Source organism: Vombatus ursinus, unplaced genomic scaffold (genome assembly GCF_900497805.2).
Source record: "Vombatus ursinus unplaced genomic scaffold, bare-nosed wombat genome assembly UNPS02014847.1, whole genome shotgun sequence".
NCBI lineage: Eukaryota > Metazoa > Chordata > Mammalia > Diprotodontia > Vombatidae > Vombatus > Vombatus ursinus.
In genome coordinates, this window is record NW_020954625.1 from 20321119 (window position 1) to 20344715 (window position 23597).

The following is a 23597-nucleotide window of genomic DNA, read 5'->3' on the forward strand; positions in this document are numbered from 1 at the left end:
AGGAGGCAATTGGGATTAAGTGGCTTGCCCAGGGTCACACAGCTAGTAAGTGTCAAGTGTCTGAGGCTGGATTTGAACTCAGGTCCTCCTGATCCCAGGGCTGGTGCTCTATCTACTTCACTACGTAACTGTCCCTTAAGACTGGATTTCAACTCAGGACTTCCCAATCTCAGGCACAGTGCTCTACTCCTAATCTAGAATATGTATATTGATGAGATCATATATATTTCATAAGATTTGAGTATATTAATATCCTATGAAAATAATACCTATAATTGTCAATATAACGCCATAGCTTTGATAACGAAAAGCATATGTTGAAGGCTAATATATGTATATATATATATGTGTGTGTGTGTGTGCATTATATATGTATGTATATACACACAATATATGTATATGTATATGCATATATTAAGCTTAAATGATTTAATAGTGGAAATTAAACTTAAAATGATGCATTATTACGTACTTGCCTATTGCACCCTAAGGGCCTCTTGGCTCTGCTAACATATTTGTACCAGAAACCAACTACATATGCTGTCTCTGCCTATAGAAAGTGAGCTTCTGAAAAATAGCAACTTTCTTCCTTTTTAAGAAAAATGTATGTCCCCAGAGCTTGGAGTAAAGTTTTCCAAATGACAAGTGCTTAGTCAATGCTTTTCATTCATGAATTCATATGTGCACTTTTCCTAAATATGTCTACATCCAAACAATCCCAATCTCAGGTAACAACAATAACAATAGCTAGTATTTGTTGAGAGTTTTAATATTTACAAAGTGCTTTACAAATACTTTTTTTATTTGATCCTCTTAAAAACCCTAGGATGTACATGCTGTTATTATCACCTTTTTGTTTTTGTCGTTCAGTCATTTTAGTCCTGTCTGACTCTTTGTAACCACATTTGGGGTTTTCTTGGCAATCTTTCTCTAGCTTATTTTACAGATGAAGAAACTGAGGCAAACAGGGTTAAGTGACTTATTCAGTGTCATACAGCTAGTAAATATCTGAGCGCAGATTTGAACTCAGATTTTCCTGATGCTAAGGCTGGTGTTCTATATATTGCAGCAGAGATTAAAGGACTTGCCCAGGGCCATGCTGCTAAGTAAGTGTGTGAAGCAAGCTTTGAATTCAGGTCTTCCTGACTCCAGGTCCAATCGTTTATCCGCTACACCATCTAACCAGCTCATATAAACTTTGAACAAAGACATAGAAATGGGAAATTTAAAGTTAGATATGAACCTGGAACAGAGGCTTGGATATGAGAGATAGGAGATGAAATTCCACACCTGAGGAATGGTAAGGATTAAATATAATTTGGAAATATTTAAAAAAATAAAAATACAATAGAACATGGGTCATATTAATGTATAGTGTTCTAAGTTAATGTATTGTCAAAAGGAACCTTATGAGCAGTTTAGTGGACTCTATTTCTGTTTGAGTTTGACACCAGTGGTCTATAGACCAGTAGTCCTGTGGAGAGAAGTAATGGATAATCATAACGCAAGAACATCATTTCTTGCTGCAGTCCTTACTGGTCAAAGAGTTAACCATTTTCATTGTATCCTATGCAAACATCAACGTAGTGTCAAATATTTGTCCACTCATATGCTAAGTAATAAAATAAGAAATATTAGCTTTATGCTGATGTATGAGTGAAGTCATCAATAGATTATGATAAGGGTCTCTGAAAAGTTCAAGCTCAGGTCTTGTAAAGCTTTATGATGAATTTCTTTCTCTATGAATCTGCTAGTCAAAGGATAATGATCTTTCAAAAACAAAATATCTCTTTACCTATAGTTCCCAAATAATGGGATACCACTCATAGCAGATTTGAGATATAACTGGACAATAGACAACTTAGAAGAGGAATAAAAAAAGTTCATGGGCCAAGCTATCCTAAATCACTCATCTCCCAACTAATTTAGCTTTAGCAATAAGAGAAGAAAAAGACATTGAAGGCATTAGAGTAGGCAAAGAAGAAACAAAGCTATCACTCTTTGCAGATGGCATGATGTTATACTTAGAGAATCCCAGAGAATCAAGTAAAAAACTACTTGAAATAATAAACAACTTCAGCAAAGTTGCAGGCTATAAAATAAACCCACATAAATCAACGGCATTTCTATATATTACCAATAAAGCCCAACAGCAAGAGATAGAAAGAGAAATTCCATTTAAACTTACTGTAGACATTATAAAATATTTAGGAGTCTACCTCCCGAAACAAACCCAGGAACTCTATGAACACAATTACAAAGCACTTTTCATGCAAATAAAATCAGATCTAAATAATTGGAAAAACATCAGTTGCTCATGGGTAGGCTGAGCTAATATAATAAAAATGACAATTCTACCTAAGCTAATTTACTTATTCAGTGCCATACCAAACTACCAAAAATTATTTTATAGAGTTAGAAAAAATAAGAAGAAGATTCATGTGGAAGAACAAAAGGTCCAGAATATCAAGAGAACTAATGAAAAGAAATGCAGGGGAAGGTGGCCTAGCCATTCCAGATCTTAAATTGTATTATAAAGCAGCAATCATCAAAACTGCTTGGTACTGGCTAAGAAATAGAGTGGTAGATTAGTGGAATAGGTTAAGTATGCAAGACACGGTAGTCAATGACTATAGTAATATATTATTTGATAAACCCAAAGACCCCAGCTTCTGGGATAAGAACCCACTCTTTGAAAAAAAAAAACTGCTGGGAAAACTAGAAAAGAGTATGACAGAAACTAGGCATAGACCAAAATCTCACACCAATTACCAAAATAAAGTCAAAATGGGTACATGATTTAGATATAAAGGCTGATACTATAATCAAACTGAGAGAGCAAGGAATAGTTTACCTGTCAGATCTATGGAGAACAGAAGAATTCATGACCAAACAGGAGATAGAGAACATTACAAAAAGCAAAATAGACAACTTTGATTACATTAAATTGAAAAGTTTTTGCACAAACAAAGCCAATGCAACTAAGATCAGAAGGAAGGTAGAAAATTGGGAAAGAATTTTTGCAACCAGTCTCTCTGATAAGGGCCTCATTTCTAAAATATATAGAGAATTAAGTCAAATTTATAAGAATACAAGCCATTCCCCAATTGATAAGGTCAAAGGATATGAATAGACAGTTCTCAGATAAAGAAATTAAAGCCATCTGTAGTCATAAAAAAAAATACTCTAAATCACTATTGATTAGAGAAATGCAAATCCAAACAACTCTGAGGTACCACATCATACCTACCAGAATGGCCAAGATGACAAAACAGGAAAATGATAAATGTTGGAGAAGATGTGGTAAAATTGAAACACTAATGCATTGTTGGTGGAGTTGTGAAATGATTCAACCATTTTGTAGAGCAATTTGGAGCTATGCCCAAAGGCATACCTTAAAATGTATACATAAAAATGTGCATACCTTTTGACACAGCAATAGCACTTCTAGGGCTATATCCCAAAGAGATCACACAAACGGGAAAAGGACCTACATGTACAAAAATATTCATAGCAGCTCTTTTTGTGGTGGCAAAGACTTGGAAATTGAGAGGATGCCCATCCATTGGGGAATGGCTGAGCAAGTTGTGGTATATGAATGTGATGGAATACTATTGTACTATAAGAAATGATGAGCAGGCAGACTTCAGAAAAACCTGGAAAGACTTGTATGGTCTGATGCTGAGTGAAGTGAGCAGAACCAAGAGAACAATGTACACAATAACAGCCACATTGTGTGATGACTAATATTGATAATCTTAACCCTTCCTGGAAATACAAGGATCTAAGACATCTCCAGAGGCCTTGTGATGGAAAATGCTATCCACACCCAAAGAAAAAACTATGGAAGCTGAATTGTTATTTTTTTTTCTCTTCTGTTGAGTTTTGTTTCCTCTTTCTGATGGTTCCTCCTATTGGTTTTAATTTCTACTTACAACATCACTAATGTGAAAATGTGTTTAATATGAATGTAAATGTAAAACCTATATCAGATTGTGCGCCATCTTGGGGAGGGTGGTGGGGAGGAAGGGGGAGAAAACTTTTAAACTCAAAAGCATATGGAAGTGATTATTGATAAATCAAAATAAATTAATAAAAAAAAATTAAAAACAATAAAAAAGAAGTGTCAAAAAAAATCTGGAAGACCTGGGTAGTGAAGGCTGCTAATTAGGCAAAGATCATAAGTTTGATCCCCATATGCACCAATTATCTTCATACAGACTGAATCTTTGTTTTACAGCCATAGAAGCTGTCCTTGACCTTGGCCACCTGTCTTGAAAGTAAAATGCCATTGGTGGTAGCAGGGCCTGCAGAAAGGACATCAGCACAAATCTCTACTACCTTTAAGTACAAGCCCTACCAGTTGTAGACAAATGTCAGCACTCCCAGAAAGGACAGGAAGGCCTCTTCAGTTATTGTTCTAGTAATGTTTCCTTGTTTGGGGGGGTGTAAAGTAACAGGCACCCATTAGAGGTGCTGAGAGGTTTCCGAATTTATGGATTGTTGATTTCTAGGTAAAAGGTCTGAAGTCCCCAGATCATAAATATGTCATATCCAGGACTCTAGAGATAGGCCCTTAATCACTCTCTCCCCCACACTTCCAATGGCAATCTCTTTACTTTTTAAAAACACCCCAGATGCCATTGTGGAAAACAAAATGAATGTGCACATTGGCCTAGTTATATGCTCTGGCCACTTTGCACTTAATTTCATTCTAGTTAAATTTCTGACATTAGCCTAAATAACTGCCCATGACAGAAATATCAACATGAGTCTCTTGGCTTGAAGTACAGACCACAGAAGCTTGTTAACAGTATTTTTAAAGATAAGAACCATAAGCTTACCTTCTACAACAATCAGGAAACCCCAAGAGTCAGGCCATGTACAATCTTGAGTCAGTTGAAATTTACTATTAAAAATAGTACATAGAGAGGAAGGAAGCTCCACTAAGACGCTAGTTACTCTAAGACAGCAAGAAATGGAATGATCAAGGAAGTTAATATTCTCTGTAATTGAATTTCTAGTTAACTGAAGGTTAATAAGGGGATCTTTTGCCCTTGTTGTAACCTTTGTCATTGAAAACCTTTCTGAAATGTATTGGTACATTTTCTTGACCTGGTAATATTGAATGTTATTTAATATTCATATGATTTAGGATCTTATGCTGCCCTGGTCTAGTCATTCTGAATATCTAGTCATTCTCACTTTCTAATTGCAAAGATGGATACAAAGTGGAGTAGATTGGACCAAATACACAATATCCCCAAGATACAACTTGGACCTTTCACTTTTTTTTTAATCTGAATCTCTAATATCATTTTTTTTCTGCCTTGAAGTTGACCTACCTTTCATTAAAATGTAGTTTTCGGAGGGAAAAAAAGAGTTCAATTAATTTCTGAGTTCTAGTTAATCAAGGTTTTACCCTGCTGTTACCTCAAATATGAGCTGAAATTAAGGTAGGCAGTTGATTTAAATGAAAAGTGTCATTTTATTCTAGGAATGGCATTACTTCAAGGGAAGTATTTGAATTTTGAAGGAAAAGTCATTTAAGTAAATTTAAACAACCCAGAGAACTATACCGTGTTCCAATTTAATTTAGCAAAGATTGGTAAAAATAATAAACTACAAGTCTAGTGGAACTGTGGAAAACCACACATGCAATCACAGAACTTGGGGAACTGGGAGTTTTTAACATCTTTTCCAAAAGCAATCCAGCAATGCACAATCAAAGCTGGCGACAGGTCAGACCCTTTGACTCAGCAATCTTGTAACTAAAACTCAATCTGTAGGTCGTTATTGAAAATGGTGGGGAGCGGGGGAGAGAGATATGCATATGATCAAAAATGTATACAACAATTCTTTATAGCCAAATGTAGGAAATAAGCTGTGGGACTTATAAACTTATGATTGAGGAATTACTATGCAAATTGTGGTATACAGATATAATTGAATGATTTGCAAGAAACAACAAATACAAAGAATAAATTAGAAAGAAATAAAGGAAAAAGGCTACAATGAAAAGGGTAAATAATTGCTTTGAAATCAGAGGACTTGAAATTAAACCCACTTCAGACATTTACTAGCTATGTGACCTTATAAAAGTCACTTAACCCTCCTTGTGCCTCAGTTTCCTCCTCTTTAAAATGAAGGAAACAGAGTAGATGACCTCTGAGCTCACGTTCCATGATCCTGTTGTCTATGAAGTGATACAAAGTAAAGAAGGCAGAATCAGAACTTCTATTAGAGCATCTGTTGTGACTATAAAAAAATAAATAAATCTGAAGCAAAAAAAGAAGGAAAGAAGAGCAGTCAGACTATTAGTCAGACTATCTTTTTTTCCCCCATTTCAAACATTTATTAAGTGTTTACTCTGTGCCAGGTAGTGTGCTGAGTTCTAAGGATACAAAGAAAAGCAAAAACTGCCTCTGCCCCAATGAGCTTATATTATCTTTTTTTTTCTTTCTTTAGCAGTATTTGAAGTGTTGAGTTCCAAGTTTTATCCCTCCCTCTCTCTCTCCCCTCCCCTCTTCCTGAGACAGTAAGCGATCAGATATGTTATATATGTGCAATGTAAAACATTTTTATATTAGTCATTTTGGACAAGAAGAATAAAAGAAAAAAGAGAAAGAGAGTGAAAAATAGCATGCTTCAGTTTGTATCCACTCAAGATCAGTTCTTTCTCTTGAGGTGGATAGCATTAGTCCTTTGGATCATTGTATTGCTGAGAATAGTTAAGACGTTCACAGTTCCGCATCGAACAATATCGCTGTTACTGTGCACTGTGTTCTGGTTCTGTTCACTTCACTATGCCTCAGTTCATGTAAGTTTAGGTTCTTCTGAAATCATCCCGCCTGTCATTACTTATAGCACAATAATATTTCATTACAATCATATACCACAGCTTGTTTAGCCATTCCCCAATTGATGGGCATCCCTTTGATTTACAATTCTTATCCACCACAAAAAAAGTTGCCATAAATATTTTTTTTTGTACAAACTGGTCCTTTTCCCTGTTTTGGATATCTTTGGGATATAAACCTAACAGTAGTATTGCTGAATCAAAAGGTATGCACAGTTTTATAGCCCTTTGGGCATCGTTCCAAATTGCTTTCCAGAATGGTTGGATCAGTTTACAACTCCACCAGTGGTGCATTAGTGCCCCAGTTTTCCCACATCCGCTCCAACATGCAACTTTTTTGTCATATTAGCCACTCTGATAGTTGTGAGTTGGTATGGCCGAGTTGTTTTAATTTGCATTTCTCTATTCAAAAGTGGTTTAGAGCATTTTTTTTCACATGACCATAGATAACTTTGACTTTTTTTTTGTCTGAAAACTGCCTGTTTGTTTTTTTGACCATTTATCAATTTGGGAATAACTTGCATTTCTATAAATTTGACTCAGTTCTTTATGTATTTGAGAGATGTGTACTTCATCAGTGATACTTATTGCAAAAAAAAAAAATCCCCAGGTTTCTGCTTTCCTTATACTTTTGGTTGTATTGGTTTTGTTTATGCAAAAACTTTTAAATTTTATATAATAAAAATTATGTATTTTACATTTTATCATGCTCTCTATATCTTATTTGGTCCTAAATTCTTCCCTTATCCATAAATCTGATAGATAAACAATTACATGCTCTCTTAATTTGCTTATGGTATCACCTTTTATGTTTAGATCATGTACCCATTTTGACCTTATCTTGGTATATGTCTTGGTATGAGATGTTGGTATATACCTAGTTTCTGCCATACTATTTTCCAGTTTTCCCAGCAATTTTTGTCAAATAATGAGTTTTTGTTCCATAGCTTGGATCTTTGGGGTTTATCATATACTAGATTACTATACTCGTTTACCATAAGGTAATTTGTGCCTAATCTATTGCATTGATTCATCACTCTATTTCTTAGCCAATAATTGATTGTTTTAATAATAACCACTTTAGGGGGCAGCTAGGTGGTGCAGTGGATAGAACACCGGCCCTGAAGTCAGGAGGACCTGAGTTCAAATCCTGCCTCAGACCAAACACTTGACACTTACTAGTTGTGTGACCTTGGGCAAGTCACTTAAACCCAATTGCCTCACAAAAAAAAAATAAATAAATAGTTACCACTTTAGAATACAGTTTGGGATCTGCTTTGGCTAGACTACCTTCTTTCACTTTTTTTTTATTGATGCTTTTGATATCCTTCAGCTTTTGTTTTTTCCAGATGAATTTTGTTATTTTTTTTTCTAGCTACATAAAATATTTTTTATAGTTTGATTGATATGGCACTTAACAAACAGATTAATTTAGGTAGAATTGTCATTTTTTTATTATATTGGCTCAGCCTACCCATGAGCAATTAATATTTTTCAATTATTTAGATATCATTTATTTATGTGAAAAGTGTTTTATAGTTGTGTGCATATAGTTCTTGGGTTTGTCTTGGAAGGTAGACTCCCAAGTATTTTATATTGTCTAGAGACATTTTAAATGGAATTTCTTTTTCTATCTCTTGCTGCTGGATTTTGTTGGTAACACTACAGAAATGCTGATGATTTATGTGGTTTTATTTAATATCCTGCAAATTTGCTAAAGTTGTTAATAATTTCAAGTAATTTTTTAATTTATTCTCTAGGATTTTCAAAACATAACATCGTATCATTTACAAAGCATGATGATTTTGTTTCCTCATTGCCTATTCTAATTCCTTCAATTTATTTTTTTCCTCTCTTAACTGCTATAGCTAATATTTCTAGTGCAATTTTAAATAATAGAGGTGATAATGATATTTTTGCTTCACCCTTAATTGTATTGGGAAGAGTTCTAGCTTATCCCCATTACAGATAATGCTTGCTGATGGTTTTAGGTAAATATTATTTATCATTTTAAGGTAAGCTCCATTTACTCCTATGCTCTCTAATGTTTTCAATAGGAATGGGTGCCATATTTTGTCAAAGGCTTTTTCTGCATCTTTTGAGATAATCATATGATTTCTGTTGGTTTTGCCATTAATATGATAAATTATGCTGATAGTTTTCCTAATACTGAACCAGTCCTACATTCCTGGTATAAATCCCACCTGGTCACAGTTTATGATTCTTGTAATATAGTGTTATAATCTCTTTGCTAGTGTTTTATTTAAAATTGTTGCATCAATATTCATTAGGGAAATTGACCTATAATTTCCTTTCTCTGTTTTGGTTCTTCCTGGTTTGGGAATTACTAACATATTTGTGTTAGAAAAGGAATTTGGAAGGATTCCTTCTTCACCTATTTTTCCAAATTATTTTTAAAGAACAATTAATTGTTCTTTAAATGTTTGATAGAATTTGTTTGTGAATCCATCTGGTCCTGGAATTTTTTTTTTTCTTTAGGAAGTTCGTTGATCACTTGTTCAATTTATTTATTTTTATTTTTTTCTAAGACTAGGTTATTTAAGTACTTTATTTCTTCTGTTAATCTGGGTAATTTATATTTTTTTGTAGATATTCATCCATTTAATTAAGATTGTCAAATTTATTGGTGTATAATTGTGCACAATGGCTCCTAACAATTGTCTTAATTTCTTCTTCATGAATGGTGAATTCACCCCTTTCATTTTTGATACTAATAATTTGGTTTTCTTCTTTCCTTATTTGTAAATCAAACTAACCAGCATTTTATTTTATTCTTTTTTTCATAAAACCAGTTTCTAGTTTTATTTATTAGTTCAATAGTTTTCTTACTTTCAGTTTTATTAATCTCTCCTTTGATTTTCATGATGTCCAATTTGTTGTTTATTTGGGAATTTTTCATTCATTCCTTTGCTAGTTTTTTTAGTTGCACGTCCAACTCATTAGTCTGCTTTCCTCTGTTTTATTGATGTAAGCATTAGAGATACTAGCATTTCTTAAATGCTGGGGTTAGCAGAAGGAAACATAGAAGAAATGCAGCAGTTTGGGATTCTGTAGTATTAAACACATATGTGTGTTTTAACATTTATAAGAGTTTTTAATTGTTGAATCAAGCCTTATGATTGTACCATTTACTAGATGTATTAGTAGTATATGTTTGAAGCTAAACCCTTCAAATGAGTCATTAATAATAATACTATTCGCACATATAGAATATGTCTGCAAACTTTAAATTCAATATATATTAAAAGTCAATCTTAAGTTACAATTTAGTTTAAAATGGGAAATTAATGACAATAGAAGGTTCTATCTCTAGCTGAACTCATCTGTGCACCTTCACAACCCAGGATACACAAGCATTTGACATCCAAAGATCACTCACAGTGTGTGATATAATATTCTTTACTTAAGATTTTTAGATAATAAACACACTGAAATGAAATTTAAAGGCATATCTAATCAAATCATGATAATTAGGCTGTTCAGGCATAGAAATTAAGGAATTTAAGTTGGAAGCACCTGAATTTATTTTATGTTATTTTCTTTATTTTTCAGAATTTTATTAGTGTCATCATATTGGTCAAAGTTTTATACATAGAAAATCAAGCTTCTTCACACCTGAAATTATGCACTGCAACTTAGCAAGAAAGCACAGAACTCCTTAGAGCATTAGAGTTCTGGTGCACCACTGTGACTGTCTCCTTGGTCAAGTCACTTATGGGCTGTGAATCCTAAGTTCCACATCTTCGAAATGTGAAAAGTATCACATATGTCCTACCCTTCCTCTCAGGGATTTTGTTGACTATGAGTAAAATAATACGCCTGTGACCCCCATTAAACTGCTCTTGTCCATTTAAAAAAATAAAACATGCACAAAAACAGACTATCGAAAGTGACTTCACATTTACTTCTGTCTCATCCTGTGTGCAGCCAAGAAAGAGATAATCTACTTGACAAAGTGGTGCCAGTTACTGCAGCTTACAGGAAAGAATGGATGCTGACCCTTCTTCCAAAAATATTAGGCATTTTCTGCTTTGAAAATGAAGCATACTTCTATCACTGGGTACTTAACCCATTTTACAGAACGATTTAAATCTCAGTCTATCAAGCGGTACACAGATGGAATATTACTAACAGGAGTAATTACATCATAAATCTATCTTAAAGAATTGGCCAACCCACAGCATCATAGTCCATATTCTCTTTTGTTGGTTATGTTCATTTGGATTTGGATTATAATTGTAGATCACCCAAATAATAGGAAAGTAAGCAAAGTTTTCTGGTTTAAATGTCTCTTCTTTTTTTTTTTTTTTGACTAGGCAATGGGGTTAAGTGACTTTCCCAGGGTCACACAGCTTGCAAGGGTCACTTGTCTGAGGCCAGATCTGAACCCAGGTCCTCCTGACTTCCGCGCCGGTGCTCTATCCACTGTGCCACCTCACTGCCCCTAAATATTTCTTCTTTTTAAAAAAAATATATTCATAAAATACAAATTGATTAATAATGCTTTTTTTTAAATGTCATTTATTATTACCATTATAGTTTCCTTTGAAAGGTAGGACATAGGTCACATTACTGAAGGAAACGAGCATGAAGTGAGTAAAACTAGGCTTAATTTAATAAGTCACCAAGTATTTGAGTACTCACTACATGCCCTGCATGGTGTGAGACATTGAAGGGACATAAATTAAATTATACATGTGGACTCTGACTGACAACTTAAATAAAATGGATGAAAAATTACAAAAATATAAAATGCCTAGACTAAAAGAACAATAAAGAAATTGAACAATCCAAACTAAGAACAATTAACCACAGTATAATACATACTGCAGAAATAGGGAAAGGGATCTTCTCTGATTCCTTTTAATGATACAAATGTGGTCTTGATACCTAAGCAAGGGAGAGTCAAAACAGGAAAAGAAAACTGTAGACCAATGTGCTTAATAAATGTTGATGCAAAAATTTTAAATGTTAGAGAAAAGGCTACAGCAACGTATCACAAAAATTATACACAATGAGCAGGTTGTTTTATACCACAAGCACAGGATTTGGGTCAGTGTTAGGGGAACTATAAACACAATTGACTATATTAATAATAAGAACAACACAAATCAGATACATCCAGATTTATGAAAAGAGCTAAATGCAATGTTCATTTCTGTTAAAAAAAAACACTAGAAAATATAGGAACAAATGAGATTTTCCCTTAACATAGCACGTAGTATATATCTAAAACCACGAGCCAACATAATCCTTCCAATAAGATCAGGTGATAAAACAATAATGTCCATTGTCACCACCACTATTCAAAAGTGTTAGAAATGCTAGCTACAGCTACATAGCACACCCAAACAAATTAACCTAACAGCTTGATGTTTGATCAGCCGAAAGCCCCAAGATACTGAAGTGAGGACTTAAAAAACTGGAAAGCAGCCCGGCAGAAATTAGATTTAGATCAATACCTCACACCACTTTACCAAGAGGAGCTCCTAAGAAATAATTATCAAATAAATGAGACAAACAAGGAAGAAACTACCTTTTGGATGAACAGAGAGGGGAAGAGTTCATGACTAAGCAAAAGATAGAAAGGGACACAAGATAAAGTGGAGAGTGTGCACAAAGAAATCAAAGGAAGCCAAGAAGAATAGGAAAGAAATGCTTTGCTGGAGGGAAAGTCTTTGCAGCAAGTTTCTTTGATAATTCAAAATTTACAAGATAAGTGCTATTACCCATTTGATAAGTGGTCATAAGACATGAACAAGCAGTTTTCAAGGAAAAAAAATATAAGATATCTCTATCCATGTGGAAATATGCCAAATCACTAATAACTAGAGAAGTGTCAGTTAAAATAACTGAGGTACTACTTGACCCTGTTCAGAGAGTGTAATAGCTTTCTTTGTAGCGCCAAAGAATTGTAAAACAAGGGGGTTGCTCATTAACGGGGGAGCTGCTGAATTATGCTACGTGATTATAATGGAATTCTATCGTGCAGTAAGAAATAATGAGCCAGTTTTCAGAGAAACCTCAGAAGACTTATGAACTGATGCAGAGTAAAGCGAATAGAACCAGAACATTTTATATCACATCAATATTGTTAAAACACAGTTCTGAAAGACTTAAAAACTCTGATCAAAACAGTGATCAAGGGGCAGCTAGGGTGGCACAGTGGATAGAGCTCCGGCCTTGAATTCAAGAGGACCTGAGTTCAAATCTGACCTCAGACACCTGACACCAGATACCTGACACTCACCAGCTGTATGACCCTAGGCAAGTCACTTAACCCCAATTGCTTAACCAAAAAAGCAAAAACAAAAACCAAACAGTGATCAACCATAATTCCAGGGACTGAAGTTAAGAATACCACCAACTTGACAAAGAAATGATGGACTAAATATGCATAAAAAGACACACATTTTGGAAATGATCAAAATGGACATTTGTTTTGATTGACCATACATATTTATTACAAGGAATTTGCTTTTCTTTGTTTTCCCCTATGTGATGGGGTGGGGAGAAGAGTAGGGGTGGGGGGGTGGTTAGAGAGGTAGAAAATAAAAATAAATCCTTGATAATTAAAAAGGAAAATTGAATTTTAAAAAGGAATTAATTAAACAGAAAAAGAAATGTTTGTTAATCAGAAAAAAATAATGAAATTGAATTTAACATTTTTAGAAAAGTGGCTCCTGACTAAAAGAAACTTACACTTTACTTGGGCAAATAGAACTAACATTTTAAAAATTTAGATAATTTTTTAAATTTTTTATGGTAATTTTGTTGTTTTTGTTTTCAATATTTACTTCCACAAGATTTTGAGTTCCAAATTTTCACCCCATCTCGCCCCTCCCCCATCCCAAGATGGCATGTATTCTGAATACCCCTTCCCCTAGTCTGCCTTCCCTTCTATCTCTCCCCCCTTCTCTTATCCCCTTCCCCTTCAATTTTCCTGTAGGGCAGGATGGAATTCTGTACCCCATTTCCTGTGTTTCTTATTTCCTAGTTGCATGTGAAAACATTTTTTTAAACATGTGTTTTGGGTTCCAAATTTTCTCCCTTCCTCCCTCCCCACCTTCCCTCATTGATAAGGCAGGCAACTAAATATAGGTTATATATGTGCAGTTATGCAAAACACTTCCATAGTAGACATGCTGTGAAAAAATAACTCTATTTCCCTTAATCTTATCCTGCCCCCCATTTATTCTATTCTTTCTTTTGACCCCATCCCTCCTCAGAAGTATTTGCTTCTGATTACCTCTTTTCACAATCTGCCCTCCTCTCTATCATTACCCTACTCTCTTGTCCCCTTCCCCTCCCCATTTTCCTGTAGGATAAGACAGATTTCCATACCCAATTGAGTGTGTATGTTATTCCCTCCTTAAGTCAAATTCTATGAGAATAAGATTCACTCATTTCCTCTCACCTTCCCCCATTTCCCCTCCACTGTAAGAGCCTTTTCTTTTCTGTTTTTTTTTGGGAGATAATTTACCTCATTCTACCTCTCCCTTTCTCCTTCTCCTAGTATAATCCTCTCTCACCACTTAATTTTATTCTCCAGATATGACCCCTTCATTTCCAACTCACCCTGTGCCATCTATCTATCTATCTATCTATCTATCTATCTATCTATCTATCTATCTATATCTATATATACATACATATAATTTTTCCCCTCCAACTACCCTAATACTGACAAAGGTCTCATGAGTTACAAATATCATCTTTCCATGCAGGAATGTAAGCAGTTCAACCTTAATAAGTCTCTTATAATTTCTCTTTCCTGTTTACCTCTTCATGTTCCACTTGAGTCTTGTATTAGAAAATCCAATTTTCTATTCAGCTCTGGTCTTTTCATCAAGAATGCTCAAAAGTCCTCTATTTCACTGAATAATCATTTTTTCCCCTGAAGGATTATACTCAGTTTTGCTGGGTAGGTGATTGTTTGCCTTCTGGAATATTATATTCCATGCCCTGTGGTCCCTTAATGTAGAAGCAGTTAAATCTTGTGTAATCCTGATTATGTTTCCACAATACTTGAATTGTTTCTTTCTGGCTGCTTATAATATTTTCTTCTTGACCTGGGAACTCTGGAATTTGGCTACAATATTCCTAGGAGTTTTCCTTTGGGGATCTCTTTCAGGAGGAGATCGGTGGATTCTTTCAATGTCTATTTTGCCCTCTGGTTCTAAAATATCAGGACAGTTTTCTTGGACAATTTCTTGAAAGATGATGTCTAGGCTCTTTTTTTGATCATGGCTTTCAGATAGTCTGATAATTTTTAAATTATCTCTCCTGGATCTATTTTCCAGGTAAGTTGTTTTTCCAATGAGATATTTCACATTGTTTTCTAATTTTTCATTCTTTTGGATCTGTTTTACAGTGTCTTGATTTCTCATAAAGTCACTAGCTTCCAATTGCTCTATTCTAATTTTTAAGGAAGTATTTTCTTCAGTAAGTTTTTGGACTTCCTGTTCCATTTGACCAATTTTGCTTTTTAGGGCATTCGTCTCCTCATTGGCTTTTTGGACCTCTTTTGCCATTTGGGTTAGGCTATTTTTTAAGGTGTTATTTTTTTCAATTTTTTTTGGGTCTCCTTTAGCAAGCTGTTGACTTGTTTTTCATGATTTTCTTGCATCACTCTCAGTTTTTCCTCTGCTTCTCTTACTTGCTTCTCAAAATCCCTTTTGAAATCTTCCAAAGCCTGGGACTGATTCATATTTTTCTTGGAGGCTTTGGATGTAGGAGCTTTGGCTTCGTTGCCTTCTTCTGGTTGTATGTTTTAACGTTCTTTGTCACCAAAGTAAGGTAATATAGTCTGACTCTTTTTGTGCTACTTACTCATGATCCCAGCCAATTACTTGAGTTTTAAACTGTTTGTTAAGGTAAAAGTCTGTTTCCAATGTGGAGAATGTATTGTCCCAAGCTTCGGGGGTCTGTACAGCTGTTTTCAGAAATACTTCTAGGGACCTGAAAATTTTCAGTTCTTCTAAGGTGCTATGATAAGAGGCGAAGTGTTTTCTCTCCACCGCCACAACAAGCTTCACCACACCAGCATTCCTCCTCACCCCAGGACCGCCCCTCAGAACTGTGACCCAGAACCAACCACTGGTAAAGCAAGAGATTCCTGCCTCAGCACTGGCAAAGAGAACCCTGCAATACCCCTCTGATCAGCTACTTGAATCCCCCTCAGTCTGTGGGCCAGAAGCTCAGGAAACAGCTGCGGCCCCAGGCTGCGCTCCAGATTTGCATCTGAGACCTATCTTCTCTCTCACCGCAGTCACAGACTTTTCCCACTGACCTTCTAAGTTGTCTTTGGAGTTCCTGGGTTGAGAAGTCTGGAAACCGCCACAGCTGCCCGCGATTCAGTCCTCTGAGGCCTGCTGCAGGTTCACTGCGGTCTGCACACCCACGCCAAACTGTGCTCCTCTCCCCGCCTGGCTCGATATACCTTTCTGATCAACCATCCAGGCTGTCTTTGCTGGAAATTTGTTTCACTCTACCTTTTTTGTGGGTTCTGTTGCTTTAGAATTGTTTAGAGCCATTTTTAATAGGTATTTGGAGAGGTTTGGGGGGAGAGCTCAAGCAAGTCACTGCTTTCCCTCCACCATCTTGGCTCCACCAATTTATTTTAATTCAGTAGACTTTGCCTTTGGATAGCCTATAGTACTGTTTTTCCCCAAAGGGTATTTTTTTTTCCCAAAAACATACCATAGGTAAAAGTCATATGAAACCATAAAGTAGGCTTCCCTATTGGTTAGTAAATGAAGCTAGAATAAAAAAACAAAAACAAAAAAAAAAACAACTTTCTAGGATAAAGGTGGAAAGCACTACTTTTGATTTAAAAAAAAAAAAAGGGTTGTGCTCAACCAACTCAATCGAATTCCAAGCCTAATCAACTTCTTTAAAGAAATAGAAAAATTCTGGACTCCCAAAACTCCCTCCTCTCCTCCTCCACACTCTGAGTGGGGGAGGAGGCAGGTGTGATGGACACTGTGAGAAATGAGAATAGCAACATGACAAGAAGTTCTCAACCTGTACTGCAGGATTTTCAGGCTTGCAAGGGGGTGGCATGCATCATCAGGGCACATGGAAGACACCAGCAGAGAAAAGCAGTACATTCTAAATGAAGCCAGAATGTTGTTCCAGAAAACCAAAATCTTATGGATTCAGAACTACTTAAACAATGTATAGATGAATGCACAGCAAGAATCGAAATGGAATTGCATTATCAGGTCCCATATCCGAGACCAATTCACCTGCCTCCAGTGGCCCTTACTCCCCTACAAAGTTGGGGACTTCAAACCCAGGTGAAGCTAAGGAAATTTTCCAAATCGTTCTATCTCAACTCTCGTGATGACGTTTCTCAATCCAAGAAATAAGTTCTCTGTATGAACGGCGAGCCAGGCAGGACCTGAGCACAAACTAGATGATGAATCTTTTCTCCTTGACTTCAGTCCAATCAAAGAAAGGAAGGACAAGGAATATAGAGTTTTCACTGTAATTTGTCTTAAAGACTCAAAGATTTGGGTCTTTATTCTCAGTAACACTAAATTAATGTCCTTGTATTTATCAGTATCAGTGTGTTGGTACTAGATATAAATATGCTAATTTCCAAAGATCATTTCTAATCATGATCTTAGTAACCTCTTAGATGAAAATCTGAGAATAGCAAGAATTGGGTTTATTTATTTATTTATTCATTTATTTTTTGTGGAAATAATGTAGCTGTATACACAGAGGAAGCTGCAAAGTGGAGACATGGCAGTACCTGTTAGCAGCTGTCTTGGAAGTTCTAAAAGTTACTATAGCAATCAGACACTAGTCTCAGACTTATAAATCTCTGTAGGCTTTATTTTGTTTTGTATTTAAATTATGGATATATTTAAAATGAGCCCTTTTTATGTTTTAGTTGTTCTACTGATATCTTTTTTTGGCTCTCTTGACTCAGAGATATACTTTTCATTAATATTCAAGTAGGCTTGTTTTTCTTTTACCACACTAGCAGAGTTCATCATATATACTCTAGTCCCATCATTCCCTTAACTGTTACTGGAAAATATACTATATATATATACTATATATATATAGTATATATATATGTATGTATGTGTATGTATGTGTGTGTGTGTGTGTGTATATATATATATATATATATATATATATGCTATGGTATCTCAGGGAAATTTTGGGTAGGAGGGAAATATCCCAGATTTTTAGGAACTGATGTGGTGTATTTAATTCTGGCCATTAAATGCATACTGTGTATAAACAAATTCTAAGACATGTGAATTGTAATTCTGGCCTCAAAGCCTCATTGCAAACATTCTACGATAAGTAAAAGCAATCAGTGTTTCTAACTGACAACAACATTCGAATCTCACAAGCAAAAGAACACGCTGTACAAATTACAAGGCTAGCCTGCTGTGAAATTGTGTACAAATAGGAAAAGGAAAATCTAGATGAAAAGGAGAAAGGACTGGGCCTTTGTTATAAACCAAGGGGAAACCCCACTGACAGTCCCTGGACAGCAGAGTTTTGTTTTCAAAAATAACGAAAATTTTCAATAAAAATTGTTCATGAAAAAGAAATAGAAAAGTGTGATAACTTGGCTTGAATTATGACCAAAACACAGAAAACATAATCATAATCATTTAAAGACAAGCATCCCTAATCTACATAATTCCTTTATTAGGACAACTGAACAAAATTTTAAACAGCCATTCATGATCAGAATTATCTGATTGAGCTAATCAGTTTAAACAGTATAGTTATGGTACATGTTAAAAAAGAGAAATGAAGAGAATCTCATCATGAGACATTTCCATTTTGTGATGAATAAGGTAGCAGCCAACTTTTACTCCGTGGTGTTTTTTTCAAGATATGCCATCAAACCCACCCATTCTACCTTCTTCTTAATGCCTGCAAAGATCATATATATATATATATATATATATATATATATATATATATATATATAATATATTTACATATATACATATGCATAATATATGCATACATTCAAATATACACATATATTTATGCCATATATGTGTATATACATATATACATCCACATACGTGTATTGTTCAGAGACATATTTCTTGGGGTTTTCCAAGGACTCCATCAATGTTTTCTCTCCCCAAATGATTATCTTTGCTTTTGTGCTTCTGTTGACATTTATGCAACGCAATCCTGGAGCCTGACCAGTCTTTCGGCCAGAGTCTACTCAGATCCAGCCAGTCTACTCAAGGTCCAGCCTTGTGTTTGCTTCCCTTTTCAACATGACACATAACATAACAACATGTGTGTGCACACACTTCTGAACGAAAATCTCCTTGCCTTTCTCAATATTGTCCATTGTGAATCTGGATCGGCTCTTACTTTATGCATGATCATTTTTCAACACTATTTTTTATTTGAATGGGTATTTCTTGAGTAATAAGAGATGCATAAAAAATAAAGCAAGCAGAGAAATGGGCAGACACTTCTTGATTCCTAGGATTCAATAATTATTTATTAAAATAAATTGTCTTTAGTTCGTCTTAAGTAAACATTACAATTGTGCTGCAAATAATTGCCCAACTTGCATGACCCCAGACTATTGTCTCATCCTGATGGTTGGCAGGGGCACAGGCTCAATGACAGCCAGAATCAAGCTTCCTATCTAGCTTTCTTAAGTGGCTCCTGGGGGTTTATTGAAGCTTCAAGATCATTAGTATGTTTCCAGTTATTTCTACTTGGGGCATCATGGGAGATAATAAGACAAATAAAAAGGATTACATTTATTTATTTTTCAGATTCAGAAAGATTCAGTGGGAGGGGTTGACCACATGGAAAACAAAGACTACATTGTGATGAGAAAAAGATAAAATGCTTATACATATTTTAGTACATCTAGATGTGAGGATTTGGGGAGAAGGTTAAAAGGGAGGGGAGAATAAGCAAGATTTTGGTGACTAAGTTGTCTTTTCAGAAGGATAATTGATAATGATCCGTAGATAGGATATTTTATTTTTATTCCAAATTTAGAAATCATCAGAAAAGATAGCATTATAATAATTTGCATACAAGGTAGTTCAGTGGATAGTGCACCAGCCCTGGAGTCAAGAGGACCTGAGTGCAAATCTGACCTCAGATACATCTTAACCGTGTGCCCCTGGGCAAGTCACTTAACCATGTTTGCCTCAGTTTCCTCAGTTGTTAAATGAGCTGGAGAAGGAAATGGTAAACCACACTAGCATTTTTGCCAAGAAAACCCCCAATAGGGCTCCAAAGAGTCAGACATGACTGAAATGACTGAGCATTTGCCTACTGTGTAGTAAAGTAACTGAGCACAGGGAGTAAATTTCCTTTATTTTGTTTATCTTCCTGTAATAAATTCAGTTCTTTGAATTTAGTAGGAGCTTTATATTTTTTTTCGTTTTTGTTGAATGGTAATAAGTGAGTAGTAATTATGAGATTGGATGTATTTAAATTAGGTATAGAGGTATGATTAGGCAGATTGTGCAGTTTTGAGGGGGGGTGGTAACAACATACTTATCATAAAGTAGCTCACATTTATATAACATCTTAAGTTTTGCAAAGCATTTTAAAAATGTTTCATTTGATCATCACAACAACCCTGAGATGTAGGTGATATTATTATTCCTATTTTATATTCAAGGAAGCCAAGGTAGACAGGGGTTAAGTGACTTGCCCAGGGTCATACAGCTAGTCAAGTTTTGGACTTAAGAATTGAACCCTAACTCTAAGGGCGACTCTTTCTACCCAATATCCCACACTGCCTCTTCTTTTCTAATAATTCAGAATATCTTTAAAAAGCATTTGGCTATGACTATCAAGTGTAAAGGGGACTGGTTTGGGAATCTGGAAGTCTAATGCCTAGTTCCATCCCTGTCATCAAGTTTCTGTACACTGCATAAATCATTTAACTTCTCTGAGCTTCAAGTTTCTAATTTGGGAAATGAGAGAATTGAAAAAGGTTATCTCTGAAGTCTCTTTTAACTCGAAATATCTGTGATTCAAGTTGCAAAGATATTAAAAAAAAAAAAACTTACCATGCTCCAGATTGGGAGTTTCCTCCGCCCACACCCAAGCTATGTAATAGTATATCTTCTTCTCTCTCTTATGTTTGACAGGCAGAACAAGATAATGGTCATCCTCTCCCTGCATTTGCCAGCCTTCATATTGAAATCTTGGATGAAAACAACCAGAGCCCTTACTTCACTATGCCTAGTTATCAAGGCTTTATCCTGGAGTCTGCCCCTGTTGGTGCAACCATCTCAGACAGTCTCAACTTGACCACCCCTCTCAGAATCGTTGTCTTGGACAAGGATGTAGAGGATGTGAGTTGTGTTTTTTTTTTCAATTTTGTTTAAATGTATAGTCAAACTAATGGATGTATTTATATTTTTTAAGTTGATATCGAGAATGTCTTTAAGTTTTATGGCAGGATATGGACACTAGTAATCAGTGTAAATGAAGTACATGAAAGAAACTCATCTGATATTTTTGTCATGGTGGCCTGATAGAGAGGGTATTGGATGTAGAGTCAGAAAGACCTAGTTTCAAATCCTACCTCAGAGACTTGATTAGCTCTATGACAATGGCTAAATTATAGAATTGTAGATTGAGAATTTGAAAGGCTATTAAGAGATTTTATTTTGTGGATGAGGGCCTTCTGGCGCACTGACTTGCCCGAGGTTATAGAGATATTAAGTGGTAGAGCCAGGATTCAAATCCAGACCCTCAAGTTCTCAGCCTAGTGATCTCTGCTCTACCAAACTGCCTCCCCAAGTCAGAGAAGATCTATAAGTTTCAGACTTCTCCCTAAGACTTACCTAAGCAGTTGTAGACAGGTTTCAATCTACACTAGTAGGATTCTATATTCAGAGCAATATCAGGCCCTACCAATATCTGATGGTATTTGACCATCTGTTAAATGGAGTCATGATAATTTGATGGCATTAATAGCTAAGATGTCTATTTCTGGTTTCTACTGCTCTTTATAAAGTAGCCAAATAGTGGCGCCGAGTAGCACCAGTGATGGTTTGTTATAGGTTGCATTTTACTACTGTTGTTGAATTGTTTTTCAGCTGTGTCTTACTCTTCATGATCCCATTTTTTTTTTTTGCAAAGATATTGTAGTGGTTTGCCATTTCCTTCTCCACCTCATTTACAGATGAGAAAACTGAGGCAAAAAAGATTAAATGACTTTCCCAGGGCCACACAGGTAGTAAGTGTCTGAGGCCAGACTTGAACTCAGCAAGATGAGTCTTCCTGACTCCAGGTCTGGCACTCTGTGCACCATGGCTCCTCCTACATGCCCTCTAGATATTGATATCCTCCCCTTATAAATGAAGAAACTGAGACACAGAGTAGCACATTGAATTGCCAATGATCACAAGCTAGTAAGTTTCTCAAAAAGTGGGTGCACCAGTATTCTATCCTTTAGAATTAAACTATTATCATACATTTGACAGAAAATGCTTAAAATTCTTTAAATGCCTTCTGTTTTCAACCTCAGGAGCACACAAGAGACAGAGTGAGTGACTAGAGAGTTAGCTTCAAGCTAGGAAGCTCTGAGTTCAAGTTCTTGGGCATACTGTCTATATGGCCTTGGGTATGGTACTTTTCCTCTCAGGGCTCTAGAAAACTCTCTAAGATTAAGAGAAGGTGTTGACCTATACTAGTGAAAAGAGTTCCTCCCTCTAGGAGTTCCCTTATTGTTGAAATCACCAGTCCAATCACTACTGCTACCAGAGCTCATATTGCAAGAATTATTACACAAATCTAGCACCCAGTAGAGATAAAATTAATATTTGTTGATAGAATGTCTAAGGCTATATTTAGTTGATATTTGTTTTATGTTTCATTTGCTCCCAGGTTCCACCAGGTGGTATTCCTGTAGGTAGTATTTAATTCTAAGTGTGTGATTTTGTGGTTTGCAAGTTTCATCAGTGTGGGGGGAGGAGGGTTGGCATGCTCACTGATGTGGTTTCTTCTATTTTTCATTTTCCCTGGAAAAGGTCAGATTACCACCCCCAAACAGCTACTAGATAAAAGTTATTTTAAAACTACAAATATTTAAATTGAATTTTACCCTTTGTGTTGCCTAATACTATCCCAAAGTTTCTGAGATAACAACTTTCTGAATTAACTCAATATTCTGAAATCTTTGACCGATCCTATGATAATGGAACATGCTTTGCATGTCTTCATATACATATTTATGATACTCATGCATCTATACATTTCTGTGTTTTGTAGCTATGAGAAATAACACATGACAACACAAAAATTTATACAATTTATACTGCAACCCTCCAAATGATCTGTGATTACATCAGTCGGGGAATTCCCTCCAACAGTTAGGATCCCAACCCATTGCTACCTAAACATCTTCTGCAACAGCTTTGCATGTACTCCTAAACAATCCAGAATTTGACTTCACACTTAGGAGACCCGAATTTTGTTCAAAAACCCTTTAGCCTCTTCCAGCTCTAAATACAGGTCCTTAACTTAGCGGAAGTTTTTTTAGAATGTCTTGTTTCTTTTCTTTTACTGCATGCATTTGCTAAATCTGTGTAGCTCTGTTTCTCTCGGTGTGAGCCAGGATGCAAATTAATCTCAGCATAAATAGCATTAAAATTAATGAGACAACATTCAAGCCCTTTGTCTCCCAGGCAGAGTGGAATCTGTGACATCTGCTTACTCAATTTGT

At 35.5% G+C, this 23597-nt stretch overlaps 1 protein-coding gene and 1 pseudogene across 1 annotated transcript in view; both read left to right on the forward strand.

Moving 5' to 3' along the window:
- The window catches only part of PCDH15 (protocadherin related 15), a 1147277-nt gene that overhangs the window by 677680 nt on the left and 446000 nt on the right, over positions 1-23597 (forward strand). Inside the window, exon 11 of the mRNA XM_027840684.1 lies at positions 21013-21219. Within this exon, the coding sequence (XP_027696485.1) occupies positions 21013-21219 (207 nt within the window). The remainder of the gene's footprint in view (positions 1-21012; positions 21220-23597) is intronic.
- On the forward strand, positions 16874-17253 carry LOC114026845 (annotated as a pseudogene).